General features: G+C 34.7%; 1 protein-coding gene across 1 annotated transcript in view; it reads left to right on the top strand.

The window, feature by feature from the left end:
- Positions 1-4,706, top strand: part of LOC136024813 (6-phosphogluconolactonase-like) — a 40,481-nt gene extending 35,775 nt beyond the window's left edge. Inside the window, exon 6 of the mRNA XM_065700291.1 lies at positions 4,428-4,706. Within this exon, the coding sequence (XP_065556363.1) occupies positions 4,428-4,547 (120 nt within the window). The 3' untranslated portion in view covers positions 4,548-4,706. The remainder of the gene's footprint in view (positions 1-4,427) is intronic.
- The last annotated feature ends 9,084 nt before the right edge of the window (positions 4,707-13,790 follow it).

The following is a 13,790-nucleotide window of genomic DNA, read 5'->3' as shown; positions in this document are numbered from 1 at the left end:
TTAGAGAGATTTGGCTTTCCTACACAAGGAGTTAAAAATTTTCCGGTAAATCTTGAATGGACAAAGACGAATAGCACTCGCTGAAAGTGTAGTGTATTTGTAAGACCTCAAGAGATTATTTTTCCTTCTCCAGCTTTTGAGAAGTCCAGATGTCGTCCTTGGGTATAGATGAACAATCCTTTTAGACCCGCGATTAGAAGGCGGTACTTTACAAATGCTAAGAATAGCCTCTTTTATGGTTCCATAAAAGGACTCAAATAAACAAGAAAAATCCTTATCATTATCAAGCAAACTCCACGAGTTTTCCGCCACTTTAGACCAAATAAGAGATAACTCTTTCTCACCAAACCTAATAGAAATCAAACACTTGAGCCCGGTTATTCTTTCCTTGTTTAAAGATGAACCGAGAATATATCGGAAAATGATCGGAGATATCACTAGCTAAAATTGAGTTTTCCTTCAAGCTAAGCGTAGAGAGGATAATTTCAATCAAAGAAGCTGTAACATTAGTTGCTCGTGTGGGGATGGATGTAGTTGGTGGAGTTCCTGCGGCAAGTATGGTTGAAAGAAAATCGACTGAAGCCGAAGAATTTGAATCCATCAAATTTATATTAAAGTCATCCATAATGATTAACTGACACGAACGTTCTAGTATTATATCAATTATGTCCCCAAGACTCCGAAGAAACAACGAAACCGCACCACTAGGAGAACGATAAATATTGATAAATATTGCCTATGATTAGATCAATACCTTTAAATCTAATTTCTATAAATTGTGACTCAAAGATATCTTCAAAATCCCTTGTTAAGTCTTCCAGCAAGCAGTAATGCAAATTACTAGGTACATTCATGGAAAGACCTCCTTTAGCCATCTTGCAACGGTTTATATGTTCCATTTTGTAGCCATGGATATCCAATAGCATTTCATTGCCAGAATCCAAAAATGTCTCGCATAAAGCAACAACATCAGGCTGTCAATCCGAAACAATTTGTCTTAAATTATTTATTAACGAGGAGAGACCCTGAATGTTATGCTGAAGTGCAGTTAGAGAATAATTTCCTTTGGTAACTTCCTCTCCCTCCAAATCCCAAAATTTCAATTTGTTTGTAATTTGTTTACCACTTGCGAATGTCCAATTACTTCCTAATTTTATATGTATTTGGTATATACTGTTAACAGTGCAATAATACAAAATCAAAATTCTTTCGCTTGTATACTTCCCCTCCCAGACACCATAACATTTTCTAGAAATTGTCGCCTTACTGAAATTAGAGATCCTTGAAGGTTGAAAGCATAGAACGTAAGTAGGTAAAGTTTTAAAAAACATGTCAAGACGTGTTTTTTTTCTGCTAGATTTGGATGAAGTATCAGACTGGCAATTAACCATAAATTAGAACAGCAAAACTGTAAAAAAAAGGGGGGCTAAGATAAATTTTTACCTTAGAGAACTAAGGACTGTTTTAGTCTCCGAGAAGACTAAAAAAGGCTAAAGTGATAAATATAATTCTTTTTTGAACCCGTTTTCCAAATCGACGAAAAAGTTGCAAATGATTTTATTTTTCCTCGAGAATCTATGAATTTAAGTGAAAATTAGGGGGTGCAAACATATTTGCCATTTTGTAATTTGTGGATTCTTGAGAAAATCCTATTTTATCTACGCTATGTGAAACCCAATCGGTTTTGTGCCCCCTCGTTTTCCCTTATATCGATAGATTATCGAGATAAAACCTATGTTGTCTATGCTGTGTGGAACCCAATCGGTTTTATACCCCCTCGTTTTCCCTTATATTGATAAATTCTTGAGAAATAACCTATCTTATCTATGTTATGTCAATCGGTGAAACCCAATCGGTTTTGTGCCCCCTCGTTTTCCCCTATGTCGATAGATTCTCGAGATAAAACCTATGTTATCTATGTTATGTGAAACCCAACCAGTTTTATACCCCCTCGTTTTCCCTTATATTGATAAATTCTCGAGAAATAACCTATCTTATCTATGTTATGTCAATCGTTTTTGTACCCCCTCGTTTTCCCTTATATTGATAGATTCTTGAGAAAAAAACCATGTTATCTATGTTATGTAAAACCCAAATCGGTTTGTGCCTTCTCGTTATCCCTTATATTGATAGATTTTCGAAAAAAACCTATGTTACCTATGTTATGTGAAACCCAATCGGTTCTCTGCCCCCTCGTTTCCCCTTATTGTGATAAATTCTCGAGAATTAACCTATGTTATATGTGTTATGTGAAACCCAGTCGGTTTTGTTCCCCCTCGTTTTCCCTTATATTGATAGATTCTTGAGAAAAAATATGTGTTGTCTGAAACCAAATCGGTCTTGTGCCCCCTCGTTTTCCCTTATATTGATATATTCTCGAGAAAAAACTTATGTTACCTATGTTATGTGAAAGTCAAGCGGTTTTGTCCCCCCCCCCCTGTTTTCCCTTATATTGATAGACTCTCGAGAAAAAAACTATAGTGTCTATGTTATGTGACACGTAATCGGTTTTGTCATCCCCCCCCCCTGTTTTCCCTTATATTGATAGATTCTCGAGAACTTATGTTATCTATGTTACGTGAAACCCTATCGGTTTTATGCCTCCTCGTTTTTCCTTATATTGATAGATTCTGAAGAAAAAACCTATGTTATCTATGTTATATGAAACCCAGTCGGTTTTTGCCCCCTCGTTTTCCCTTCAACTGATAGATTCCCGAAAACCTATGTTATCTGTGTTACGTGAAACCCCATCGGTTTTATGCCTCCTCGTTTTCTCTTATATTGATAGATTCTCAAGAAAAACCTATGTTATCTATGCTTTGTGAAACTCAATCGGTTTTGCCCCCCCCCCCTTTTTTCCCCTTATATTGATAGACTCTCGAAAAAAAAACCATGTTTTCTATGTTAAGTGAAACCCAATCGGTTTGTCCCCACGTTTTCCCTTATATTGATAGATTCTCTAGAACCTATGTTATCTATGTTACGTGAAACCCCATAGGTTTTATGTCTCCTCGTTTTTCCTTATATTGAAAGATTCTCAAGAAAAAACCTATGTTATCTATGTTATGTGAAACCCAGTCAGTTTTTTGCCCCCTCGTTTTCCCTTTAATTGATAGATTCTCGAGAACCTATGTTATCTATATTACATGAAACCCCATCGGTTTTATGCCTCCTCATTTTCCCTTTTACTGATAGATTCTCAAGAAAAAACCTATGTTTTGTCTCTGTTATATGAAACTCAATCAGTTTTGTCATCCTCCCCCCCTGTTTTCCCTTATATTGATAGACACTCAAGAAAAAAAAACTATAGTGTCTGTTATGTGAAACCTAATTGGTTTTGTGCCCCCTCGTTTTCCCTTATATTGATAGATTCTTGAGAACCTATGATATCTATGTTACGTGAAACCCCATCGGTTGTATGCCTCCTCATTTTCCCTATATTGACAGATTCTCAAGAAAAAACCTATGTTATGTGAAACTCAATAGCCCCCCCCCCCCCTGTTTTCCCTTATATTTATAGACTCTCGAGAAAAAAACTTTCGTGTCTTTGTTATGTGAAACCCAATCGGTTATTTTCGACCTAATTTTCCCTTGTATTGGTAGATTCTCGAGAAAAAAAACCATGTTTTCTCTGTCATGTGAAACCCAATCGGTTTTTTGTCCCTTCGTTTTCCCTTTTATTGATAGATTCTCAAGAAAAAACCTATGGTATCTGTTTTATGTGAAACCTAATCGGTTTTGTACCCCCTCGTTTTCCCTTATATTGATAGATTCTCGAGAACATATGTTATCCATGTTATGTAAAACCCAACCGGCTTTGTGCTTCCTCGTTTCCCTTATATTAATAGATTCTCGAGAACCTATGTTATCTATGTTATGTGAAACCCAATCGGCTTTATACCCCTTCGTTTTCCCTTGTATTGATAGATTCTCGAGAAAAAACCTATGTTGTCTATGTTATGTGAAACCTAATTGATTTTGTACCCCCTCGTTTTCCCTTATGTTGATAGATTCTCGAGGAAAAACCCTTCTTTTCGTCCCATTTTCATGTTTTTTATATATCATATTTATTGAAATCATATTTATTAGTTAGGAAATTATATTTATTATCATATTACTAGATAACCAAGTCATACTTATTGTTTAGGCCTAAATTATTATTTATTATTTAGGAAAACATTTTTTAAGTGCAGGTGATATTACCTAGAAATGATTGGAAATTCTTGAAACAAGACTATAAACTGAATTAAACTATTAATTACAATATGCAGCTTCATTGAAGCCCAAATTTTGAGTTTCTTCATAAAAAGATGTATGGTTTGTTCACTTAAAAATTTATGGCCTACTGCCCCTAAGGAACATATGTGTCGATAACTACATCTCCTGCTTTTCGTAGAAAATGATATTTACTCTTATTTTATTTTTAGAGGATTCTGCAAAATCAAGAAGATTTCCCAGCTGGAAGGGTGTGTCCTTTAAATGGTACAGTCTTATGGCTCCTTGATCAGAGAGCAGCTTCTCAGCTAGAAGTCACTCTGGAAACTTAGTTTAAGCAACACATTTGACTTATCCTGGAGCTATGAAAATATATGAAAGAGAGAGAAAAATTATAATAATTGCGAATAATTATAATAATTACAATTATAATAGTAGGTTTTATTACTTTTGTAAACTTTATCGGGAGGAGTAAAAGCATTAATAACGTCCATTTTCCATTTTTGTATTGTTGTCAATTTTCCTAATTCAAAGCTTTTTGTAGAATACTGTCATCAACGTTCATTACAAACGTCACCGTCAGTAACGTTCAGCACAAACGCTAAGTAATTTCGGACATGGAAATATATTTTTAAACAAAAAGAAAATCTTTTAAGAATCAGCTGCTATTATTAGATAAAATTAATTCGAAATCAAAGTTCAGCATAAAAAATTTATATCAAAATCTAATATTTTAGTTTTTAACAAAACGAAAACAATTGACTTGTCCGCTAATAATTATCCGTTATAATAGTACTAAAAGGCGAAATAATATTTTATTTGTGTTGTACTTATTATTATTAATATTATTTAGTGTTATTGAGTATTTGGTCACACCTTTTTTGCGGATCTGACTGTACCCAGAGAAACATCTGATCTGACTCCCCTGCCCCTGAAAATGCTAGTATTTTTTACTGTGTTAACTTTTAATTATTTCGAGGTTTAAAAAATATTCCCCATGGTTGAAATTAGGCATTTTAATTAGAAGAAGGCCATTCCCCTGTATATTTTCAAAATATATTTTTTTTTGGTATTTTTACTGAAATATACTCAGCCCTTTTCCTAGATTAAAAAAAAACATTTAACCCTAAAATTTAGTGAGTGTGATTTTGGCCCACCCAACAGCCCATGGGCAAGAGAATTAAAATATGCAATTTCCATATTGCTTACACATGGGCTTTATTATTAAGAGAGGATGGCATGTGTGATTCTGGGTATTCAAAAAGATTGCAGGCATTAAGTGGAAACTGTCAGAGAATGTTGACTGGAGTGAAATAAAGCAAAATACATGATTAGAAGTTTCATTGAACGAAATAGAAAACGCTAGTTTATCCAGTTATCAAGAGGGTGAATCTGCAATATCTCTAAAACGGATAAGGTTTTTTTTGTCGAAACTTTAACCAATATTTTGGAGCATGTTGAGCTTTAAGTTGAAACTTTAATGTCTATGTAAAAGACAATATGTGAACAAATCTACACGATCAAAATGAGCAATTAAATAATCTAGTACCCTTTTTCAAGATTTGAAAGTGATTGAAGGGCATAAAAAAATTGTTTATACAGGAGTAACAAGACCCCCCCCCCCAAAAAAAAGTGCGTTTTTAGCGCTGGGTCTTCGAGTAGGTCAACGCTTTTGGAGATCATTCATTGTGACAAGAAAATCTTACTTTTGTACGAAGCATAGGGGAGGGTCGTAACATGGGCCTAAAAACCGTTTTGTCCCTTTGGAGGAAATATTTGATGGTGATCCAGTAAACCTAACAAATTTTAACTGGGGAAGATCAAGGAAGTCCTATCAAAGACAATACATTGTTGAAGAAAAATGCGGTTCTATTGACTCTTTGAGCAGAAAATTCATTTTTTTAGATATGTCTTGAGATATTATGATATGAACACACCTGTATTAAAATTTCAAATCAAGGGAACCTCAATCAGGAAACAAATGTGGTTGCGTTAATTGATGAGGATTTTTTTAATGTTAAACAACTAAACAGAACTCATCTGTGTAAATGAGCTCAAAATTCATATTAAAGGGACAAAAAGGCCTTGATAAAAAAAAAATTGAAAAAAAAGAACAAATTCAATCTATAAAAGACCAAAATTTATCCATTTGAATCCGTAAAACACCATCCGTTTAATTCGATTAAATACTATTCCTCCTCTTTATCGATCCAAAATTTTAATCGATAAAATTCATTGAATCTAAGGGGAGAAACTTCCCCTTATTGGCACCTTTTCCAGCGAAAAGGCGCCGATAGTGATACTTAATACTTCAAATTGCCTGAATCGAGCCAGAGAGAAGCTAATTTTGAAAATCTTCCAACTCAAAAACAATTTTTTTTTTTTCACATTTCCATACAATCGAAAATAAATAGGTCGAAATGGCCAATGGTTGCCGTTAAGGACACTAATATGACAGAGAGTTTGTTTCCTCTTATACTGTGATAAATATATTTTCTACCCCCTCCCCCTTCTTTATATTCTTGTGAATTGGCACCCCAGAGTGTTTTAAGCTCATGATCATGTTTAAAAATTACAATCATCAAGGAGATTGCATACACCGATCAGATTCTAGGAAGAAAATACTGTTCCAACTTAAAGTAAATTAAATTCCTAACGAAAATCCATCACTTTTCGCAAGCTGAAAAATATTTTAAATTTGTTGTATCTGACAAACTTTAGCGAATACACTGAAAATCAATTGATGAAGAACTTTTTTGGTTTAAAAATTCAAATATTGCTTCAGAATCTTCCAAAAATAGAAATATCCATATCCCTGTTGCAATTTATAAGCACCTATCGGATATTTATTTTCTTTGAACGAGTTAAAGAAAAAATGGGAATGTTAACTTCTCTAAATAATGCTGGATTGCAAATTTTTGTTCTGTTTCTTGGCTTAAAATACATAAAGAAGTTTTCAAAGCCAGAACGCTTTCCAAAATGCGGGTTTTTTTGTCCCTACTGAAACATGGAATAATCTGCTTAGCTTATTAAAGTTCGTCGTATTTCTAAAGCTGTGAAATTGGAGCGTGCTTTTCACACTTTATTTATATAAAAGTAATCTCTAATTATCTATTTGATTGAAATGGCACCCTTGGTTGAACTCAAACCTAAAGAACCACCGAAATTCATAAAAAAAAGAACGCTATTGCTGTATATGTAGCATATTCCCTTGAACTTTGTATTCAAATTGTCCATTTTGAATAAAAGACACTATTTGAGGTATTTACAAGTTTGATTAGCAAAGACTGGAAATTGGAAGTAAAAAAGGGTTATTTAATATAAACTGCACAAGATATGATTAATTGCATAAAGCCTGCGGGCCATAGCAACACAAATTACAGTTTACAAACAAAGCTCAGGAACAAGATACAACTTCAGAAAAAAAAATATAACATATTTTTTTAATCATTGATTTTGTTTTCGTAAGATAACAGAAAATTGTGGTAACATCAAGAACGCTACAGACGGTTCTTCAAGCGAGAATCTTTTAGAAAATCAATTGGCTCTGCACTACTACTATTTGCTGCACTGCACTTGGCTCTGCACTTGCAAACGTAAGACACTTGAATCAAAAATAAGAGAAGAGAGTTTTGGCTTTTAAAAATTGGAGTCTCTATAGAAAATGTTGAATTTGTTGTATCTGACAAACTTTAGCGAATACACTGAAAATCAATTGATGAAGAACTTTTTTGGTTTTAAAATTCAAGTATGACTTCAGAATCTTCCAAAAATCGAAATATTCCATTTGTGAGATGGCATTGCAATAAAAGAGAATAGGTAACTGATATCCAGCATTTGGCGAAACTTGGCATTTCCTCAGTGTAATAATAAAAATAATGAATTGAATTAGTGTTGTTGATAAATATAGGGTAGTAATAAGTGGTTTCAGTTCCAGAAAGAAAAACATTTGCAGAACTTGAAAAATGCCAAGCATCGCCAATCGCTAGAGGTGTTGATGGTTTTAATTTCGTCAACACTAGCGCCAGCCCCCACTCTTATAGGCAAAACAAATTCATTGATGACGACCTTTAGTGTTTTCAACGTAGTACATTCGACTTTTTTTTTTCAAGACCACACTGCATTTCTATGACAAACAAATGAACGTTCAAATCGGGATAAGTCCATTTATTGAACGGTGAAAACAGATACAAAAATCTGGATATGGCACGTACTTCTGCATTATGGAGTCCCTGAAAACAATGTAGCCCTGACCAAGACACGTATTCAAATTTCTTTAGCCAGGTTTAGACGCCCGAGGGACTGATGGAAGAGTTCAATTACGTCAACAGGTGTTCTCCAAGGCTGCCTTCTATCCTCTCATCTTTTTAATTTATTCTTAAGTGCAGCTATATCAAAACCAAACACGGCGCATCCATTGGTGGGAAAATTATTGATAAATTACCTTACGCAGACGACATCCTGAAAATAAACAATCACGAACATCTCCTCCAAACAGACACGAACGAGCTAGTTTCAGCAGCCTAAGCCTTTGAAATATTCGTCAACACATCTAAAACGAAGGTCATGCGAGTATCTAGAGACTCCGCATCCAGAGCCAAGCAGCCCACCGCAAAAGGAGAGCAAATAGAAAATGCGGAGTCTTTCGTTTACCTCGGCAAGTCTTTAAACCCCTTATAACGGTGGTTTGAAATTGATTTGGCGTAGAAATGGCCTGGCAACCAGCAGCTTTCAGAGCCCGTCGTCTCGAAAAGCAAATCACACCAAAATTACTGAGAGTCCACGTCTTTAACACTCTCATAATCCGCATTGCCACGTTTGCAATTGAAACTTGGTCAATCAAAATTGAAGATGAACATCGAATCTCCGCATTTGAAACAGATTGCCTCTGTCGCATAGCAGGGATTACCTACATTGACTGGGCATCCACTAAAAGCTTCCGTAAACTCCTCCACTGCTCGTGCACTATCATGGACTGAATTAGAAGTTAGTAACTCCACTGGCTTGGTCATATCCAAAGAATGGCATCAATTCAACTCCGAAAAATCTCTTTTGAAGCACAAGAACATAGCACACGACCCCAAGGCCGACCTCGTAAGAGATGGTTCGGCAAATTCAATGGCAAGAATCTCCTCCAACTCCCGCGCCTGGTGCAGACAGAACCGAATACGGTCGCCATATTCAACGACTAGTGAGAAGTGAAGGAGCCCCATTACAGCTGCAGAGACCAGATCGAATATAAGTCAAGTCGAACGAAGAGGGAAGCAAAAGCACAGAAAATGCTTAGCCTACATGTAATATGATTATTATGTCAATAAATTATCTGATATTTTAAAGAAATAATGTCTTGAATAAATTTAGATGCTTGAACAGTGGCTGTTGGCTTTCCAGACAAATAAATTTCAGTAAAACTCAACCTTCTTGCACTCAGTGCGTAGTTTAGTTTAAACACTAAGTTTCGTTCAATTCGTTTAATAACTTTGATTAATGCTCATAAGCTCCACCTCTTTCCACATGGGCAGGCATACATGTCTTATCAAGGTTTATTGCTTTAGATCAATCATTTACCACCATTTCATAAAATTTCTAGGTATAAATCCATGTTTAGTTACAAGATAACAACAATTTGCAAATTAAAAAAGGGTAAATACTCAAAAACGTTAATAAACAAAAGACCGACTAATACTTTTTTATCTATTGCCTCATACCTTGCAAACACTTTTAGTAAATGAGGAAGATAATTTCATATTGAATTTAACTAGACTTCGAGTCTAGTCTCGAATTTAAAGGCAAAGCTCCACGTGAGCCTGGCTTCAAAGTCATGTTTAGAATAGCTCAATAAGCGCAGAACTTGAAATGATTGCTTTGGTTTTCGTCTTGAGCTCTAAATATAATTTTCTACCGCAAATTCAAATGACCACCACCTTTCAAAACCTATAAGAAAAAATTACGATCTTAACCAAAATAACCACCTGTATTAATGGTCACGTGCTTTGTCCCCTTTTAAACCCAGCCCTTACTCATTACTTCTCTGTTGACCGTTTCCTGGTCATAGCCTCGGTCCTTTCTTCTTTTTCCATCGCCGCCACTCTATCCTTTCCTATTGTCCATCACCGCCACTTTCGAACGGGACTATGAAAAATTAGCCGATTTATGGCAGAACATATGAAATATTCGCATGTGGCGCTGAGAAAATCCATGGAAAATGTTTCAAAATTCCATCCTTGTTTTTTGTCGTGTTATACTGAATATCTGCTAGGCCATAGAGAAGCCTGTACCCTTAAAGAATGGTGATCCAGTCAGTAATCTTCTACATGTGATTTGACATTTTAAATTTTTATTCGTCAAACGGCTGATTCCTTGAAGCCGAGAACCGACTAGAGCTTTTCTCTATTAGAGGAACGGTCGATTGCTTCAAAAAATGGCAGTTTTTTTGTTTTTTTTCTTTTTTTTATCACCGAATCGGTCGTTTTCGACAAATGATTGGTCTGTCTAAACACGGCATAAGGCCTGAAAAATTTTCAAATTAAGTATGAAGAAGTACTTTTTCTTTGCATGTCTTTTCTTTATTCAACTGTTCGTGACTAATACGGCTCTTGAACCTAAGGTGGGGTGGATCTATTTTTAAATTTTTCTAATACAACCACACGATCGTATGGTCTCACACATTGCAGAAATATTTAAATTCCTCCTTTTGGACTAATCCTATAAAGAAATATTTTGAGAAAAAGGTACTTACACAAAGATTGAGAAAAAGGTTTTAGATATTTTGAGAAAAAGGGGAAACGCAAAGGTAATAATCATATGTATGTAATAAATTTACAAGTTGTAATATACTTTCTCTTTTCTTACCATTTTAACAAATGACAAGGATTTTGGTAGGGAAAATTCAAAAACCACCGTGTTACGGAGTTCATATTTTACAAGATATTGATAACTGAAAATGTTTTGAAATTTTTTTAATAACGTTAGAACAATAAGAGTGAAAAACCAGATTTCTTTTTTTAGTTCGAACCACCGATTTATAACCGTTTTCAGACAATTCGTGGTAACGAAGTGAAAGCAACTTGAGCCAAGAGTAACCGAAACACTAAACAAAAATATTAATAGTAATCAAGTTATCAAAAGAATTGAGCTTTTTATGCTAATTACAAACTTGCAAAATTAAATAAGTGCAATGTTACCCATTAAAAGCTACAAGCCTGAGAGATTTTGCCTGGTTTTTGACAAAGAAGGGGAATATCCTTAAAGATGTCTAGTAATCTTACTGAAAACTGTGCTATCCGACTTAGCATATAAGCGAACCATATTGCAGAGGTTTAAAGTTCCTTTCTAAAAAAATATGGAATTTCGAATTCTTTGTCAGGAGAACATTTGCGTGTTAACTTTTTTTTCTCAGGGTTGATTCTATCAAATCAAGGGTACTAAGATGTTGTGAGAGGGGCTTGATCGTAGGTAGCATCTTGAATAGGGAGGGGGCTGATTCTCTGATGGAAGGGGGAGCTGAAGCTATATTGGTAGTACACAAAACCTCACATCTCATGCAAGTACTTTCTTACCTCTTGAAATCTTTATTAATCAATAATCACCAACATATCAATAATTTTTAGCTCTTATCTTCTTGGATTAGTAGATTCGTATTATCTTTTTGTAGTACTACAATAATAAATCCACTATTCTACTTCCGATTTCCAGAAAACATAAACACTATAAAAGTGACTTGACACAAATCAATTTATGATTAAATAACAGCTTCTTGATCTAAGAATTCACTTCAAAAGTTTTAAGTTGGGTCATGTTAAATATCAAAATTGATACATCTATATTTCAGAACAAAAATTAATATTTTATATCGAAACGTAGATATTGATATCGGAAACGATATTTGGGAATTTCTGTTTATTTCCAGCTTTTTCAGCCATCTACCAGTAGATATCCAACAGAAAAATTTCAATACAAGAAAAGTTCTCGTTAATATCTAACATAAATTTCAAGTTTTAGGGGGAGGGGTGCAGATGCGTGCCCTTTTCCTTAAACCCATGGAGAGGAGTGGTTTGAATGGGAAACAATAGATCTAGTGCCCTTTTTAATTGATCAAAAGCACTGGAGGTTGACAAGCTAGCCCCAGGGCCCTTTTTCCCCAATCACATCTATATACTGCCTGAAAATTTTGAGGCAGCCATTTGAATCCCTACTCCACAGCCCCTGGGAAAAGGGTTGTACCTTATGCAATCTGCCCATTGTTTACAAATAGTACTTGGTATTAGAAAATATATGGACATTTTTTTTACGGGGGGGGGGGGTTATTGTGGGGAGAACTTTCCTAGGGGAGGAAAGTATCGGGGATGATCTTCCAGGAGAATTTTTTTTAACTGGAGATGAGACCTGTAAGTTGTGCAAATTGTCCATTATTTTTACATTGTTTTGTTATTTGGAAATATACAGAAATTTTTAAAGGCAGAACTTTCCACGGTTCTGTCTAGCCTGTGGGACTAAATATAGAATAGAGTTAAAATATAAGATTCCACGCCATAACTCAAATCACTTGATATAAGTAGTTAATAGATTATGAAAAGAAAACACAAAAACCAAAACCTTAAAATATAAGGAGATCTATAAATTGATTACTAGTAAATAAAATTAAGAGTTGAAAAGGCTACTGAGGAGGAAGAGAAAATAAAAGTGTTCAAGGGACTAAACCGATCGTAGCAAGCCTATGTTACTCATTTAATGATTGTGCGTGAACTTTCACGTTTGTAGGGGTCACAGCTCCCAGACTACCAAAGTGCAAAATTGATTTACAGACTGTCAAACTGACAGATTGGCAAAGTTTGCCCTTTTCAGCCACACTCTAGGGCTAAATGGAAAGGTGGTCATCCACAGTTGGGGCGGGAGGATGTTTTGAAGAAAGATTTAAGGGAAATGGGAACTTCCTGGTAGGGTGTTAATAGGGAGGCTTCGAATAGATTGGGATGGAGGCAGAGTGTGCGTAGCTGTGTTGACCTCAGGCAGCTTATTGCTGCGATATTTTGCTAGAGGTAGTAGTATTAGTAGAATATGACGTCCGAAAAAAACATTCAATTATTTTTTCAAAATGTGCATTTTTCAAAATCCATGCAGGGGCAAGAAACTAGAGTGATATGGAACACCCCTCCCTCTATTTTTGCTACTTGAAACAACTCACAAGCAACATCGTAAAGTCGTTTTAAGGCTAAGTTCAAATCAATTGTTTATTTTATTTCAAAAACATTTCTCTTTTTATAAATGCGTATTTTAGCGCCAATTCATTTCTAATAATTGTGTTTTTCTAGAATGTTAAAGTAAAAGAAGTATAAATTATGAAAATAAAATTTTCTGTAACCTGTACTAACTAAATAGGTTTCATTAACAATTTAATGGATGATTAATTTTTTTTGTTTACAATCCTCAAATTGCCAATGATAATATACCACCCCATAAACACCCCATAAAATCCCAAACTTTTGTATAAATTCGTATATTTTGCATAAGCTTATATATATATATATATATATATATATATATATATATATATATATATATATATATATATATAT

The sequence above is a fragment of the Artemia franciscana genome, chromosome 1 (assembly GCF_032884065.1).
Source record: "Artemia franciscana chromosome 1, ASM3288406v1, whole genome shotgun sequence".
Classification (NCBI taxonomy): Eukaryota; Metazoa; Arthropoda; class Branchiopoda; order Anostraca; family Artemiidae; genus Artemia; species Artemia franciscana.
The sequence above is the reverse complement of the archived record's forward strand: the minus strand, read 5'-3'. Positions and strand labels throughout refer to the sequence as shown.